The sequence below is a fragment of the Prinia subflava genome, chromosome 4 (genome assembly GCF_021018805.1).
Source record: "Prinia subflava isolate CZ2003 ecotype Zambia chromosome 4, Cam_Psub_1.2, whole genome shotgun sequence".
NCBI lineage: Eukaryota > Metazoa > Chordata > Aves > Passeriformes > Cisticolidae > Prinia > Prinia subflava.
This window is the reverse complement of record NC_086250.1, coordinates 18,964,060-18,979,139: the sequence shown is the minus strand read 5'-3', so window position 1 is coordinate 18,979,139 and position 15,080 is coordinate 18,964,060. Positions and strand designations below refer to the sequence as shown.

Sequence of the window (15,080 nt, the reverse complement as noted above, 5' to 3'; positions counted from 1 at the left end):
TGAGAGAAAAAAGGAATTTGTGGAATTTGCTAGCTGTGGAGGGCTGGATCTCTGTACTTTGGTCCTCACATGCAAAACCAATCACTTCCTCAAGCCTCTGGGGAGCTGAGCTTTGTCAGACCGCTCCACTCCTGCCCCTCTCTCCTTTATGCAAGTCCTTCTTTTGTGGGTAGAGCGGAAGAATGGGCCAAGGATAGGTAACTTTGTTTGGTCCACACTTGGAGCTGACCCAGGGGCTTCAGAACCACAGATGCATTTCAGCTCTCATAGTGAGTGCCACTGTTGTGGAAGAAATTCAGGTAGCTCTACCTCCTTACATAACTTCCAGTCATTTGGATGTTTTTTTCTTGAGAGTTTTCCTTTCCTGACTTGGGTTGTGTTTAAACTGCTGTAGGTATTTTTCATATTTCCAGCCTTTCCTCAGCTACATCTCTTCAATGTTAAGGCCTCTGAGCAGGCAAGGCTGCCTTGGCATGGGCAAGTGGCTTCTTTGCTGTCTCCTAGTCATTATTTCTGCAAAGGGTCTCATGAAACTGAAAAGCAGACTGAACTTGGGAAGGTATTGATATTTCATACATCTTACAGTCAATAGTGTTTGAATTTGGATTGCTTCAAGAGGTGTCTTTTGGTATGTTGGTTTTTTTTTCAGTCTGTGCTCTCTTTTTTTTAAACCTTGTGACTAAGGTCAGCTTTGAATACTTGATGTTAAGCATACAGACACTATTTCCCTGATGCTGAAGCTTTGAATATGTTACTGTAGTTTCTGCTTGCACAGAATTTTACTTCCCACTTTTTCTTTGTTTCACTAAACAGTAACCGTTGGCAAGGAAACACATATGGAACTGTAAATTATTTATTAGGAGTAAATTTATCAGGTCCTCTTTCTGAGAGTATTTACATGTGGTTTGTTCAGGCAGAAAAAAAGGCAGTTTGGATTTTGATATTGACTGAAGGCTTCAAATACTCAGGGGAAGGCATTTTCTAGAAATGGATTGATAGTCTTATATGTACTTTCCTAGTATTTATATTTCACTCAGTGTATTACAAACACAAAATTGGTGGTTTGGTTTTAAGAATGAGAAAATTAAAGGAATCTCTTTGATCTTGGGTGCAATGTGCAATTAAATACATGTTTCCGATGAAGCTAGTGATCTATGCATTATGATTTACAAAAACATGTCATAATAATGTGAAGTAAAAAGATGTTTTAAAAATGGATCCTGTACAGCAGCTAAACAATACTTTTAAAACAGGAAATAAAGAGGATAAGTAATCCATTAGAAATTATTATCTGACCTAAAAGGCTGTTTTACTTGTTACTACACTAACTTGGAAACCATTCTTAGGCTTTGGAAAGCATTCTTAGGCTTTAGATAATTAAATGAAGGTCATAAAGGAGTGTATGGAGATCTAAGAAGTGGGGGAGGTGGTTTGTTTTTAAGAGTTGTGATGGTGAGTAAAAATCTCTGGAAGCAGAGTTATATGGTAGAATACAGCCACAAGGAAACACCAGTGTCTGGAAGCAACAAAAAATTACACATTTTGAAGAGTTCTACATATCCACAGGCCAGAGGTGGAGTGCAATGAGAGGAAAAAGGTTATCCAATGCCATAAATTAATCAAATGAGCTTTAAACACTTGTGAGACTGAACATCCTTGTTCACAAGAGTGTAGGGATGAGAGCGATCCCTGGGCTGGGAATTGCAGCTAAAGGAGATGTCTAGCAGAGGTTGATGTAAATGGTATGATCTGCCTCAGAGTGATAGAAGAGCAGAACAATGCAAGTATAACAGTAACATAATCCTGCTAACTGCACATTCTCTTGGGCTGGTAAGGGGACACCAATCAGACTGACCACTAAAAACCCACGAGGGTTTCGTGTATACAGACTAAGTGTATGGAATTGGGATTTACTTTGCGGGAAGTCTCACCATCTGCACGTACATTTCTTTTGCTTTAAGAGACCTACCTATTCTCTATCTGCAGTACAGAGAGACAGATTCTTAAGTGGGATAAAACTAACAATTTCCATGAGTGTGAACTTCGTGGACTTTATATTCCACACTTCAACAATAACTTACATCTGGTTTATCATAGCTAACAGTAAATATGAAACATACATTCCTGAAGCAAGGGGAATAAAAGTCCACTTTTCTGCTCCTCCCAATTTAGGAAGTTTTTTTGACTTGATGTCTAAGTTCGATTTAAGTGCCAAGAACATGAAGTAATGTTGGCTTCTATTAATCTTGCTTTGGGGGGCATGACACTTTTAATGGGAAAAGCTGATAAACATCAGTCTGTGAGCATGGGAGTGGACTGTAACATAAATACTCTTTTCCTGAATGGTCAAAATGAAAACATGAATGCCCAAGTCTGAGAGTTTCTTAGAGTGAACAATGGTATGTGTATCCCTCTCTCTCTATATATATTCATGCACATCCACATGCATATTATACATTCCATGGTGTTAATGGAATGTACTTTCATAAGGAATCACACTGTGCAGTGTTTCTCCTTGTCTTAGCTGCATCCTGAACTAAAATAAAAATCAATGACCAGCACGAATTTTTAACACTGAAATGATCCCATTCTTCCCCTGATTGACAGGGCACACTTCATAAGGCTTAAAACCAACTTCCTGCAAGCCAGGCAGGGTGACATGATAAGAAAGTGGAATTTAAGGCAATTAAGTGCAATCTGAGCCATGAGAATATGTTTGCAGACTGCAATTCTACACCAGCTGTTTTCAATGACATTCCATCCATACAATGAAGATTTTACAAACCGCATTTATTTAAGGGTTGAATTTTCTGCTGTGGGTGGATAATACGCTGTCTGAGGGACTGAGTGAATTCAATTTATGAATGAACAGGGTGAGATGAATTAAAATTAATGAACAGAAATCAGCTGCTCTTTGTGCAAGATGAATACAAATTGTCAGTGAAACACCTGCACAAGCAGAACATCAAAATCAGGAAGAGTGAAGCATGAAATCTCATATTTGACTTGTGACTTTAAAATTATGTAAAAAGGATATATTTAAAAAGTTTGTTTTTCTAGCGTGAAATTATGTAACAACTATATATCTATTTATGTCCATTTAGAAAGCATATATGTGTTCCTGTTTTGGTTTCAACTGTGTCATTTTTCAGTGTAGCTGTACCAGTTGAGGAAGTAGAGACAAAGACTTTACCTCTTCCAAGAGTTCACTGAACATTGTAATTCAACAGGTATTAGAAGCATCAATGATACATGTTTTAGAAAGCCAAGAGTGAATGATGGTGGTGGCACATCCTTTTCTTTCCCACTCACCTTGTGTTTTCTTGAATTTTCTCTTGTGAAAATTCCTGGGATTTAATTTCTTTCTGGTAGAAAAGACACGAATAAGGTGAAGAAAACCCAGAGAAAACTCCTGTCTTTTATATCTACAATACCTTTTATATGCCTGTGCTTTATGTCTTATGTAGGTATTATGTTGGTTGTGGGCAATAGTACAAGTATCTCTGGGACGCAGAAACATTTGGGTTTTAAACAAGATGAAAATGCGATCTGTTGCCTTGTGCTAGAGGAACAAAGAAAGTGTAGAGGTTGTGGGAGTATTTAGTATTGCTGTCCTCAGCCTTTGTTTTGTAAGAACAGGGGCAGAGAATTGAAGTAAACAAAATATTTGGACCTGATCCTGCAATTCCTACATGGGCAAAATTCCCAGCAGTCCCAAGGGAAGTCTTGTTTGTGTTGGGAAAGCCGGATTTGGGCCCATTGTTTCCAGTTAAGAACCAGACTTGTGTTTATTATCTCATGACAGACATCTCGTGGGCTTAACAGCTCAGATTCCTCAGCCCCATGTCCCTGAATCTGGAGGATGAGTGAGGATAGTGCCTCACTTTGCCCCTTGTTCAGGCGTAACTACATTCCAGATGATTTCAAAAATCACTTTCTTCAGTAATGCTTTGCTTCCTGCAACACTCCTGCCTCCCTCCTCCTGTTGATCTTAAAGGTTGTGGCTTTTGGCTTGCATGTGTGTGATAAGAAGGGTGGTACTTTCTGTTTGCTTTCCTCTGGTATTAATAGCTACACAAGATGAAGAGCAGTCAGTGGACAGCAGGCTACCCAGTATGAGATTGTCTTTGTGAGCATATGCAGTTCATCCAGGATGGAATTACCAGCTGATGGTTGTGCAGTTGGTGGCCTGTATGTGAATGGACCCAAAGCATCCTTGTTCCTAATCAGGAGGATTTAACCTGGGAACCCTTCTTCTCTGAGAGATCTTCAGAGAGAAAAGTAAAATCCACATCGAGTTCCTTGCCCTGTGGCAGAGACAAATATAGCTAAGTCTTTCCTGATAAAGGATTTTTTATTATTTTAAGAAATCTAATTAGTTAATACTACAAATGCCTTGTGCAATTCTATTTGCAGATTGCTGATTTTGGACTCTCCAACCTTTATCACAAAGACAAGTTTCTGCAGACCTTTTGTGGAAGCCCACTGTATGCTTCCCCTGAAATAGTTAATGGACGGCCCTACAGAGGCCCAGAGGTAAGAAGGGTCAGTTTTTCTGCGATGGTATGGGGATGTCTTTGATGACAATATTCGTGAGGGGTAGCCTTAATGCAAATGTTACCATACATGTGAGTTCACTTGGGTCTGTCCTGTATTTGAAGTTCTTACGCTGCTTCACTTTTGCTTACATTACCTGTGGGTGGTTAGTGAGATGTTAGATATCAGTTTGCCCAGCAGTAGGTGCAGCTGGACATGATGCTGCTCTTGTGGTGCTAATGGCATGGAAAAGGGCAGGGATCAAATTTCCTGGGCTTACACGTATTGTGTCTGTATTTCAGGTTGACAGCTGGGCCCTTGGTGTATTGCTTTACACTCTGGTTTATGGAACGATGCCCTTTGATGGCTTTGATCACAAAAATCTCATCAGGCAGATCAGCAGTGGAGAATATCGTGAGCCAACACAGACCTCAGGTATGAAAAAGGAGGGAGAGCCATGTACTGAGCTGACAGCATTTCAGAATGGAGCATTTTGTTTGGCCCCTTCCAACATGTTACAGTGTCATATTAGAATGACGTACACAAAAAAAAATCTCATTCTCCTACTGAGTTCATCTGCTATAAATTCCCGTCTGGGTACAGCACTTTCCAAAAGCCCTTTTGAAAATAAAGTTTTGTAGCAGATAGATTTTGTTGCCTTGAGGAGCTGTAATGGGCCCTTTTAAGTAGATCTGTGGCAGTGGAAGGTCTGTTAGCTATAGCAATTGGAATTGTTCAGACGAGCTGTGAGCTGCTACAAGGTAGTGGTACAGAGCAGTCCTCTCGCTACCCTGTGGGCCATCACAAGCAGAGAGGAGGTGAATGGTCAGAGCAACACAATCTCTTATTAAAGAAGGCAGGCCAAAATCTGAATTAAAGCCACTGTGTTCACACTGGCTTCTAGGATAGCACATTAAGCAGTCACCTGACAGAAAAGTAGCAGCTAAGTCTGGCTCATTGATAACAATGTCTCCTTCCAGCCTTTAATATCTGTGCAAATATTATATTTAAATGAATATTTATCTTGTATTGGCTGTTTGCCATTCCTTTCAATTTTCTGTCTTCTTGCTCTCTGCATGAAAATAAACCTTTACAATACACAGAGGACTACACTGTTTATGGAAAAAGTAAATACAGAAGCAACAATGTGTATATCATTTAAAACATCCCAATTCCATCTCATTTTCCTCTATGTTTTGTCATTGGAGTCAAGAGGTTGGTGACTTCCTTTAGTAATATGGAACTATTCACTGTCTAATACAGTACAAATCTTAATTTGTTGGCTACCCCAGTGTATATTTTCCAGAGTGAATCATACTCTTCTGATAAAAAGTAGTGCCCAGAGGCATTTTCCATCAGTGACTGAAAGTCAAAGCCTTGTTCCATTTCACTTTCTCTGTAGTACGGAGCATTATTTTTGCTCATTTGATTGTCTTCACACTTTCAATTTAAACTGATAAACCTAATAATGCCCATGTACTAAAAATGTTATATGCCATTCTTCATCCATAGATGCTCGTGGTCTTATCAGGTGGATGCTGATGGTGAACCCTGAACGCCGAGCAACGATTGAAGACATTGCCAACCACTGGTGGGTTAACTGGGGCTACAAGAGCAGTGTCTGTGACTGTGATGCCATGAGGGACTCCGAGTCCCCACTGCTGGCAAGGTTCATTGATTGGCATCACCGTTCTACTGGCCTCCAACCAGAGACTGATACCAAAATCAAGTGCCTTTCTAAGCCCAAAGGTCCTGAAGTCACACTAGAGAGACAAAGGTCTCTAAAGAAATCAAAAAAGGAAAATGACATTGCACAGTCCATCCAGGAAGGAGGAGCTGAAAATGCAACCAAACTAACCTCCAAGAGACCCAAAGGCATCCTGAAGAAAAGGAGCAACAGTGAACATCGCTCTCACAGTGCAGGTTTCATTGAAGGAGTTGTCAGCCCAGTGTTGCCCTCTGCTTTTAAGATGGATCAGGAGTTGTGTAGGACTGGTGTGGCCATTAAAAGTGTTGTAGAGGGAGAGGTAGCTGGCAAGTATGGCACTAAGCAGTCTTCACTAATGCCAAAAAAAGGAATCTTAAAGAAGACTCAGCAGAGGGAGTCTGGCTATTACTCCTCTCCAGAAAGGAGTGAATCTTCTGAACTCTTGGACAATAATGATGAGACAGTAAACAGTGACACTTCTCCAGGGGTCACTGAGCCATCCAGAAATGGGTCTTATAGCCATTCCTGCAGGCGTAAGGGCATCTTGAAACATAACAGCAAGTATTCTACCAACAGCACTGAACCTGCTTTGATTAGCCCTGACACACCAACATTGGAGGCCATGGAAGAAATCGTCTTGCCCGGGGATGCATTACCTCGAAGTTACAGTCGCCCTTCCAGCGTAATTAGTGATGACAGTATTTTGTCCAGTGACTCATTTGATTTGCTGGATTTGCAAGAGAACAGGCCAAACAGGCAGAGAATACGGAGCTGTGTCTCTGCTGAAAATTTCCTCCAGATTCAAGACTTCGAAGGACTTCAGAACTGCCCGCGGCCACAGTATCTAAAGCGTTACCGCAACCGTCTGGGGGACAGCAGTTTTTCTCTTCTCACAGACATGGATGATGTGACTCAGGTCTACAAGAAAGCCCTAGAGATCTGCAACAAGCTCAACTAGCAGAGGGAAGATGGAAAAGGGAGGGAAGGGAGTTATTCTGTGTACCTTTATGATGGAGTAAGCCAGGTCACTGATTTGCTGACAATGGTAGGTTTTGATTCAGAGGAGCTGACTGTACCTACTTAGCTGAACTCCAAGTAAAGTTGCCCCAAAGCCATCTCACACTTCTCTAATTTTGTGTCCTCAAAATATTACCTACCTAGACCAGAGAAAAATCTTTGGTCTTTCTATCTATGATGAAAGCATATCAGGAGCTAGCAGACAACAGCATCAAGATTTGATGGCTCAAAGTCAAAGCTAGACAGAATTAAAACTGGAATTGAGGGACACATGTTTTGAGAGGTTTGTAATTAATATTAAATAAGCTTTATTAAGAGATGAGCTGAATTCTTCAAGTCAAAATTGGATGCCTTTTAGAATAAGAGGCATTATTTCCCTCTGAAATTATTTGTCTGGGTGCAGTGATTGCACAGTGGGAATCTTTGGCTTGCATTATGCTGGACACCAGGCTAGGTGGTCACCATGGTCCCTTCCACCAGGGTGACCTGAGAGGTTCTGAACATTTTCTACGATAATTTGAGAGACTTGCCCCAGGAAAACCTCATTAGGTGTTTGTGGACCAGCGATGGAGCAGGCATTCATATCTGGACCTCCCACAGTGTCCAGAGCCATTGCTCTTCAGTGAGTAGAAAGTTCTAAGATTGTTTCCAACTACCTGCAAAAACAGAGCCACAGAAATGATAATGGCAACTGGAAGGAATGGGTGTTATCAGCAGCTAAATGATCTTTTAATGCATTTCAACCCATATGTTCAATCTGTGACTCTTTAAAAATGGCCAGCCAGATGAATGAGCAGACAAAGATGGATCTGACAAAGGGTCTCAAGGGTTAACTGACCCTCCAGTCAAGAGTTCAGTCACTGTCAGCAAGTGGTGCCACCTTGCTGCTAGCTTGTAGTATTTGGTGGTGACAGTAGTTTGCAACAAGAATGTTAGGTAAGGAGAAGGTTGTAGAATGTAGGAAATGGATAGAGGTCATAAAGTTATTGAGAAGATGCCTTTCTGCAAATGAAAATGTTTCTAGGTTGGTGGTAATGGAGCAGAAAGAATAGAGTGATGAAGTGATAATGGTAGATTTAACAACAGAGTTAGCATAAAGTTGTGGGCCTGCCTCTATCTAGTATAGGTGGTACTGAATATGCAATGATACCAGTTTGAAAAAAAAAGGATATGTGCTTGTGTTCACAGACATATCCAGCTATCCAGACCGAAGGCTTCAACTCCCATAAAGGTACCACATGGGTCTACTGGATTACCTGAATGTAAGCCTATGTCAGGAGGGCACTGCGTGTTTGACAGGCCTGGGCAAACTGGAATCTTCAGGCCCATTTCAGTCTCATTTCCATGAGCACATAGCCCCGGCTTTCTTGGAGGTGCACTGGTGTGATTAAATCACAGGTTTCTGCCAATGATGCCAAATGATCCACAGCTACAAAACCTGTATCCACACTCATACCCAGAGCAGAGAGGCATGGGGCAAGTTCTGGTCTCACTCCTGCCCTGTAACTGGAACTGAAAACAGAGTTTGACTCACTGTGTCCCAAATCCTAGAGATGGTGCAGAAACTGAAAAGAGTTCCCCTGGGGATTCCTTGGGAAGTGGGGATAAGTCCATATATTGTTGGCATCTGGAACAGGAATCTATTTTACTTGCAGATTCCTCTTATTCAGTGTGTCATGGTACTTAAGTCTGCTGGTTCCTCCTAAAAATCAAGTGAGCTACCTAGCATAAAGATGAACCAGCTTGAGTTTCCTAAATCAGTTAATCTGCCTCTGTGGAAAACCTTTACTTTTTATTTATTCACTTACACTGGACCAAATTTGACTCCAAAATAAATGGTGTCAATACCATGAAATCTCTGAGAGACATACTCTCAGGTGGTCAAGTGAAATCTGGCTCACTGTCATTTGCTCAGGAAGGGCAACTGCAGGTCACTTCTCTACAGATGTGTACCTCTCTGTATGATACTCAGATGTCTCATCTTCTCTCACAAGCCCTGCATGTGCCCTTTTACCCCATCCCAAACCAGCACCCTATTTTGCAGTGTGTTGAATTAACAGGTTTGCTGTGGTGCATTTTAAAACAACCCAACGTAGTCTCCATGGCCTTTCTGAAACAAGGGTGGATGTGCCTTGCAGCCACGTTTCTAACTCATGCCCTGGGGTGTGAGAACTGCATCCTCAGCTGGTGTGAGTCAGTGCTGTCCAGTTGAGGCCAGAGCATCACACCTTCCCTGCACATCTGGCACTAAACCTTGAGTGGATTTATAGAGGTTTCAGGACGAAGGGAAGGGAGTTCAGCTGGCCGTGGCAGGGAAGTGAGGAGCACCCTGAAGGCTCCTATCTCCAAGGCTTTTGCCCAGGCCTGCTTCCTTGTGTACAAATGTGAATGAGTGAGTGACTGCTTGCTGCCAAACTGGAAATGTTATGTAGGGATTTACTGGCATGTTACTGGCATGTTACATGTTTACTGGCATGTTATCATTCCTAGAAGAGAAGAAAAAAAAACTTGACTGCACATTGTTACTATTAGTGTTGTGATTCTTATTTAATTTTTTGTAATACAAAGTCAACTTTTTTATTTGAATTTGTCTTTTTTTTTTAATTTATTGGTCTGAAAGCCATTTCAAAGTTATAATAATATATTTGGTGTAATTTAATTGGTGCAACATTATTTTACAGCTCCGGCCAAAATTGTTTGGTGTTATTTTTGGGTTTTTTTTTGTTTTTTGTTTTTTTTCTCCCAATCCTTGGTTGGTTTGAGCTCTGCAAGGCACACAGGGAAAAACGCTGGATAATCACGCGAAGTGTTTGTATTTTTAATCTGATACTGTTTTTTATTAAATAAAATGAAATTAATGTAACTGTGAAGAGTCTCTCTCCCCCTTTTTCACTGTACATCAGCATGAGCCAGTGCCAAATGGTAATGAACTTGTCATAAAGAAATACAGCAGCATCTCAGCACTTTGTACCAAGTTGTTTATGCAAACCTCCTTGGCTCATTTGTGCATTTGAATATAATGTGGGTGGCCACAGAGACTCCTTTGCTGTGAAGCATTTGGCACTCCAAAGCACACAGAGCTTTCAGCTCTAGAAATTTTGGTGGAGAACAGCTGGCTGGGGGTTTTCTGTTGAAGATAAATGAGGTTTGTGGGCCAGGTGTCCTGTAGGTGACAGAGCTGGCTGACCAGACACCGCAGAACTCATTTGCAGCTCAGAGACAGATGGTCATGGTCCTTTCTCCTCCCCATCTGGAAAAGGGACAGTTTATTGGCAATATTTTTGTTGTGAACATTTAGGGGGTTTGAGCAGTAATTTGATAAAAAAGACTGATATTTTCAAGGCAATTCACTGCTGTAGTGTGTGTGTTGATTTTGGTCAGATGACCTTGAACAGACAGTAATCCGCTGGTGAGAAGGGAAAACGGGAAGTCAGTTTTCATTTTTTTTGGAATTCCCATGATCACCACAAGGCTTTGGATTGTTTTTCTTGGAAAACAGGTGGGCATTATAAGGGAAGCTGGGTGTTAGGTATGCTGTGTGTGCTGGGGACTTGTTAAAATAAAGGAAATGGTTGGCAACGTCTTCGTATTGGCTCTGAGCAAGACACCATTAAGCTTCACCCTTGATGCAGCCAGCCAAGATACCTGTGGTGTATATTCTGCTTTTTAAAATTATAGGCAGTTTGGATTAGGATCAAAGGTTTGGATATTGTGAAAAAATAAAAAGACTTTAGTTGTTCTGATTAATTTTCTCTCTCAAGCTTTTTAAAACAAGAAGCCATGGCTGTAGCTGCTAGATTACGACCACTTCAACCCCAGTGGGAATAAAGAGTAGAAGCCAGTGATGCAGAAGGGTAAGCTGGCGTTAATACATTACAAAAGGAATGATTATCTGCTGTGTGCTAATTGAGTCAGGAATTACGAGGTGTATAGTCAAAGATAGCATGCCTGTTCTTGCACCTGAGGTGAATAAGGTCTAATTGTGCTGGCGGTGGAAAATATACTGCAAGTCTCTTCTGTAATAGCAATTATGAAACAACTGGGGGTTTTTTGTTTTTGTTTTGTTGGGTTTTTTGGGTTTTTTTAATCACGCTAGTTAAAAAGTGAAACAGAGGACAAACTATTTGTTTCATTTTAAAAATAATGACTTTTAGAAAGTTCTGGATGGATGGGCATGTTGCACGTTTGTGGCAAGCTCTGAAGAGTAATTATGTACATGTTTGTGCAGTTCTGAGAATGCACAGCTCTGGCTGGGGTGGGGTCGAAGATCAGAGTCTTAATTTTCCTATTTATTACAGAAGATAAGTGCAGAGCAATGTCTTAGCTGAAGTCACATAGTAAATCTGTAGACAGACCTGGTTTTCTTTTATGTTTACTGCATATGCATTCCAGTGGTTCTCAGAAATTGTTGAGTTTTTATGGTTTGGGCAAGACAGCAGCAAGGAAGCAAGAGAGCATTTTTAGTTACTGCAGACAAATGAATTTGCAGATAAATTTGTTATTGACTCCATAAGCATGTGCAGTAAAACTTTGCAACAGTAGAACCTCAGTTATAGCTACAGGGTAAGTCATAACCAGCCTAATGAAGGGAGATGTCTGATACGTATGTAAATTTGGTATATATAAGAAGCTTATCAGTTTGATTCGACATTTATCTCAGTGATTCACAGCTCATTTTAATGAGCTGATTCTGGAGACAAATCTGCAAGAATGCTTTTGTGGAGCCAATAGAAACTCCAATGTTTGCTAGCATCAGCCCAAGGTCTCTGGTACCTGTTCGAGGGTTACTCATTTCAGAGTTTCAACTGAAAGTTTTACCATAGCAGAGAACAAGCTGGGTTTCCGCTGCATTATTGGTATTTAGAATTCAGCTGGAGCCTTTTTTTATTGTCTGATGGAGCTCTTTTTTTCCTCCTTGCCAAACCAGTACATCTTTCTCATAAAAGACTGAGTAATTTGGCTGGAGAAGCAACTTCTTTGGATAGATAATCTAAGCATTTTGTTTCTGGCTATCTCTATTCCTTACTCCCCACCCCTTATTTCCTGGAATTTTATCAGTGCAGAAAACCCTTTGATTTCCTGTCATCTGGCCATACAGCGCCCTGAAATTTTAAGGAAATTATATTTATTTGCAGTGATGCTTAATTGTTCCTTGGAAAAGCATTTTACAAAACAATTTTATGAATCTCCAAATCTCCTCATCCCAACTCAGGTTCATGCTGAGTATTGCATCAGGCCCAGGACCACGAAGGAGTTACGTAAGTGACTGCTATCAAAAGAAGGAAATCAGCTGTGGGGTGCTGGCTATAAGTGCACTTCTGGGTCAGGACATCACCCGACTTCTTCATTCAGCAAAGCATCTTGACTGCCAGTGTGAACTCAGATTTTTTTGGCACTGAGCACCTCTGAAAATCCATGCCTGGTCTGTCTCACAGTGAGGACCTTGCACTGAAGCTTTTGCTATCAGAGACCGTGTGGGAATGTTGGCGTCAACCCGGTTTGACATTTTCTTTTTTGCCCTTTCTCCCTTCACTTTATTTACTTAAATAAAGCATGTCTCTCTCTCACGTAGTCCAGATCCTGCTTGCTCTCCTATTTAGCTTTGCTCCATTGACTGCATAGGTCTCCTGTCAGGATGGTGGGTTGAGCTTTGCCCCCAAGGTCCTTTTGCAGCTCGAACCCTGGCTGTGGCATCACTCGGCCTCGGAGGCCGTTGGGATCCATCTCTGCAGTGTGGCTCTGGCACTGATCCTTTGCAGCTTTTCTTCCAGGATGCAGAAACCGTGGATGGGACCCTGAGCTAACAGCAAGGAGCTCTCTGAAAGAGGCACCAAGCTGTGGGACAATTACAGAGCTGGGCTGCCAGGACAAATGGGTTAGACTGACCCAATATAAATCCTGGGAAGTTGATGGTGAGATTATACCATTCCCAGCAGGAATCCACTAAGAAAACTGCTCTCCTTTCATAGGCTGGGGAGATGCTAATGTGTTTAGAAATACGAGGAAGGAATAACTGTAGAAGGACTGTCTGAAAAGCTGTGGAGGAGGGAGAATTTTTCTTGTGGCTCTGCAATACATAGAGTTTATTAAGAAACCCTTCCAAATTTCAGCCTCAGAGATAATAGGACAAGACATACTTTAAATAGAACCAAAGGGAAAACAAATTCATAACAGATGTTAGAAAATATGTAAATATATATTTGTATTTACATATAAAGAACTAGCCCTCGCCTGCCAGGCAAGATTGCTAGGACCAGAGCGTGTGTCATCATCCCAGCTGCACTGGGAATTGTCAAAAATATTTCTTTAAATGTTCCTTCAAACTCTGTTGTTCTCTTTAGCTGCACGTCCCACAGCTTGACGGTTTAATTAGAAGATTTCTTGAGACAAGGGATCTGCTGCCTGAGAAGAGATCTTTGCTAAATTCCCATACAACTCAGTGCCACAAGGAATGTTCAGTTAGCTCCAGCCCTTAGAAACCCCAAGGTAGTTAAGCCCCTTGCATTCCCAGGACAAATTTGTATCAGAGTGGAAAGAGGCACTGGGTAACAGTCAAATATTACATCCCCAGATGGTGCAAACTGATGGTGACCCAACCTGGACACGTATCCAGCCTTAAAAACCGAATTCCTATCATTGTGAAACTGTGACTGGATTGAGTGGGAATGGCTTCCAGCCCCATGTGCTCACCATCTGATCTCTCCATATAAGGAATTCTGTATTTTCAAAAGTAGTGTTAGAAATACCTGTTTCTGTGAAGCCAATTTCAGCTGCCTACACCTGAATTTTTGAAACCAATGGCCACCATTTGCTCTCTGAGACCTCAGCCTGAGCTGTGGTCCCATGTGCTTACAAGGATAAGGCTTACTGGACCTCAGGCTGGACATTTCAAAATAGAGATACTCTGAAATGTTGAGCCTTTCTTTAGCTTTCTGGAGTCTTTAAAAACCCTGACACACCAGGGCATTATAAAGTTTTGAGGAAATTGAACAATTCTTCAGCTGAATAGGAATTCTATCATTAGTGGTGATTTTTTAGGAAATCAAATGTTTTTAATTTCTCAGGAGTGTATGACTGTGAGTACTGCATAGAAGACAGAAGTTTCAACCCCTTAGAAAACCAAGACAGTTGCAAAGCTTTCAACAGCCCAGAACTTGAGTGTTACAGTTCAATAAATCTGTCCTTTCCTAAAGGAAATGATGCTTTGGTCAAGTTTCTAATGTGGTCTTACCCCAGGGTATCTCACCAGATAGTCTGGGTGGGCATGGCAATTGTCCTCTTTTGACACTAATAGAGAAGACACAGAAAGGCCAGATAAGTAGCACGTGAACAACATCACCTGGCCTATGAAGAAATAACCGCAGTTGCTTTTTACAAGAGCCAGAATATTGTTTTCTGAAAAGTTTAAATTATTATCCTGATCTAGCAATTACTTAGTAGGTAACTCTGGAACAAAAATTACAGAAAATGTGGAAGAGTAGAGGCACCATTTCATCTTGGTGAGAGAATAGAGGGACAGTCTTCTCTTGCACTGAATATGAGTGAAGTAATTAATTTCCTCCTACTGTTCCATGCTGAAATTGGAGCAGATTTAGTGGAGCCTCCCTCATTCCTTTTCCCAGGGCAAGTACAAGTAGTTAGATTTGCTCTCAAGAGATGCAGATTTGTCCCGTCACCATTTGCAGCAGGAACCGCAGTTGCACAGAGAATGGGACCCTGCTGGCTGGCATGCTGACGGAGAGCCCTAAAGCCCCAGCAAGGAGCCCTGGGACAAAGGCAACTTCAGTGTGAGAGAGGGATCAAAGTCCTTAATGCACAT

The 15,080-nt window shown here is 41.3% G+C and overlaps 1 protein-coding gene across 1 annotated transcript in view; it reads left to right on the top strand.

Moving 5' to 3' along the window:
• The window catches only part of NUAK1 (NUAK family kinase 1), a 46,619-nt gene extending 36,488 nt beyond the window's left edge, over positions 1-10,131 (top strand). The window contains exons 5-7 of the mRNA XM_063395742.1: positions 4,417-4,536; positions 4,839-4,971; positions 6,049-10,131. Of these exons, the coding sequence (XP_063251812.1) occupies positions 4,417-4,536; positions 4,839-4,971; positions 6,049-7,202 (1,407 nt within the window). The 3' untranslated portion in view covers positions 7,203-10,131. The remainder of the gene's footprint in view (positions 1-4,416; positions 4,537-4,838; positions 4,972-6,048) is intronic.
• The last annotated feature ends 4,949 nt before the right edge of the window (positions 10,132-15,080 follow it).